Consider the following 1,385-nt stretch of genomic DNA (forward strand, 5'->3'; position numbering starts at 1 on the left):
AAATAGGGTCTTTTTAGACGACCAAGCCAAGATGCAGTCATCTGATCAGCCCTAATCCACTGTGACTGTGTTGCAATAAAAAGGGGGATTAGGACAGACACACCCACAGGAAACCCCTGTGGGGGTCGGAGCCGCGCTGCCCAAGCCGAGGCGCTGCCCGTGGCTGGAGAGAGCCCTTCCCTGTGTCCTCGAGGCCCTGCGGCCCCTGGAGACAAATGTCTGTTCTCCAAGCCACGGAGTGTGTGGCCCTCGGTCATGTCACTCAGGAGGCTGATGCAGGCGCCCTCTGCTCTGTCCCCCTCTCTCCACAGGCGGGGGTTAGGGGCAGGGTCCTGCACACGCCAGGCCACTGCTGGGTGCTCACTTCTAGCCGACGTTGGCCACAGCTCTCAGCCTCCGGGGCCCGTGATAGATGAGGGCAGGAGGGGCAGGGTTGGCCTCAGCTGGAGCTGGTGCTATTCCAAGAGCCCAGAAAGCCCAGGAGTGGCCAGGCCACCACCCTGCCCCTCTCTGGGCTGCCCCCACCCCCACCCCCATCAGCGTTGTGACAGCTACTACCCGCCCTTTCATCTCAGATGCCCCAGGAAGGCACAGAAAGAGGACACTCCGGCTGGTCACAGCATCTCACCTGTGTCCACTGGGCCCAGGCTGGCCTTTAAGGGGCGAGGGCAGAACAGCCCTCTTCTCAGAGGAGCCTGGGATGGATCCAGAAAGCAGAGGCAGGATGCGGGGTGCAGAGGCCCCGCCCCACAGGTGCTCAGTTGAGAGGAGGGAGGAGGGGCCTCCTGCCTCCATCCCTCTGCAGGCCGTCCAGTGCCAGCCAAGGGTCCGCTCCAGAAGCTTCAGCCCATTTTCCCCGAAGTGGACACGATGCAGCTGGCCGAGTCGGGGCTCGGGGACTTTCAGGACCGCGCCCACTGTGTGCGGAGGATGGGAGACGGACACGCCCGGGGTCCTCATGCAGCCTGTTCCCCGGGGTCTGGGTCCTGACCGAGACCCGCTCCCACACAGCTACCTCCTTGCCTGGCAGCCAGGCTCTGCTGGTCGCAGGACAGTCCGCAGGCCGAGGCGTAGATGGGCCCAGAACTCTGCACGCTTCCTGGGAGAGGTGGGGGGCGGCTCCCCCCGTAGCAGCCCAGGGCACAGTAGTCGCTGCTGCTGCCCTCCGACTGGGGGGGCGCCAGCCTGGCGGGCCTCGCGGGCACCCACTCCTCCTGCGGCAGGTAGGCGGGCAGCTGCCCTCCCCACTCCAGGGCTGCAGGCAACTCCTCTGCCGGGAGCCCAGTGCCAGGGCCCTCCTCCTCCAGGCCCACGAACGGCCAGGGATCCGCCGGCTCGTAGGTAAGCAACGCAATGGCCTCCCGGGCGCTGGACTCCGAGGCTCC

At 66.1% G+C, this 1,385-nt stretch overlaps 1 protein-coding gene across 1 annotated transcript in view; it reads right to left on the reverse strand.

Moving 5' to 3' along the window:
• Positions 1-625: 625 nt before the first annotated feature.
• The window catches only part of IL9R (interleukin 9 receptor), an 11,066-nt gene continuing 10,306 nt past the window's right edge, over positions 626-1,385 (reverse strand). Inside the window, exon 10 of the mRNA XM_005870408.2 lies at positions 626-1,381. Within this exon, the coding sequence (XP_005870470.1) occupies positions 957-1,381 (425 nt within the window). The 3' untranslated portion in view covers positions 626-956. The remainder of the gene's footprint in view (positions 1,382-1,385) is intronic.

Source organism: Myotis brandtii, unplaced genomic scaffold, assembly GCF_000412655.1.
Source record: "Myotis brandtii unplaced genomic scaffold, ASM41265v1 scaffold317, whole genome shotgun sequence".
Classification (NCBI taxonomy): Eukaryota; Metazoa; Chordata; class Mammalia; order Chiroptera; family Vespertilionidae; genus Myotis; species Myotis brandtii.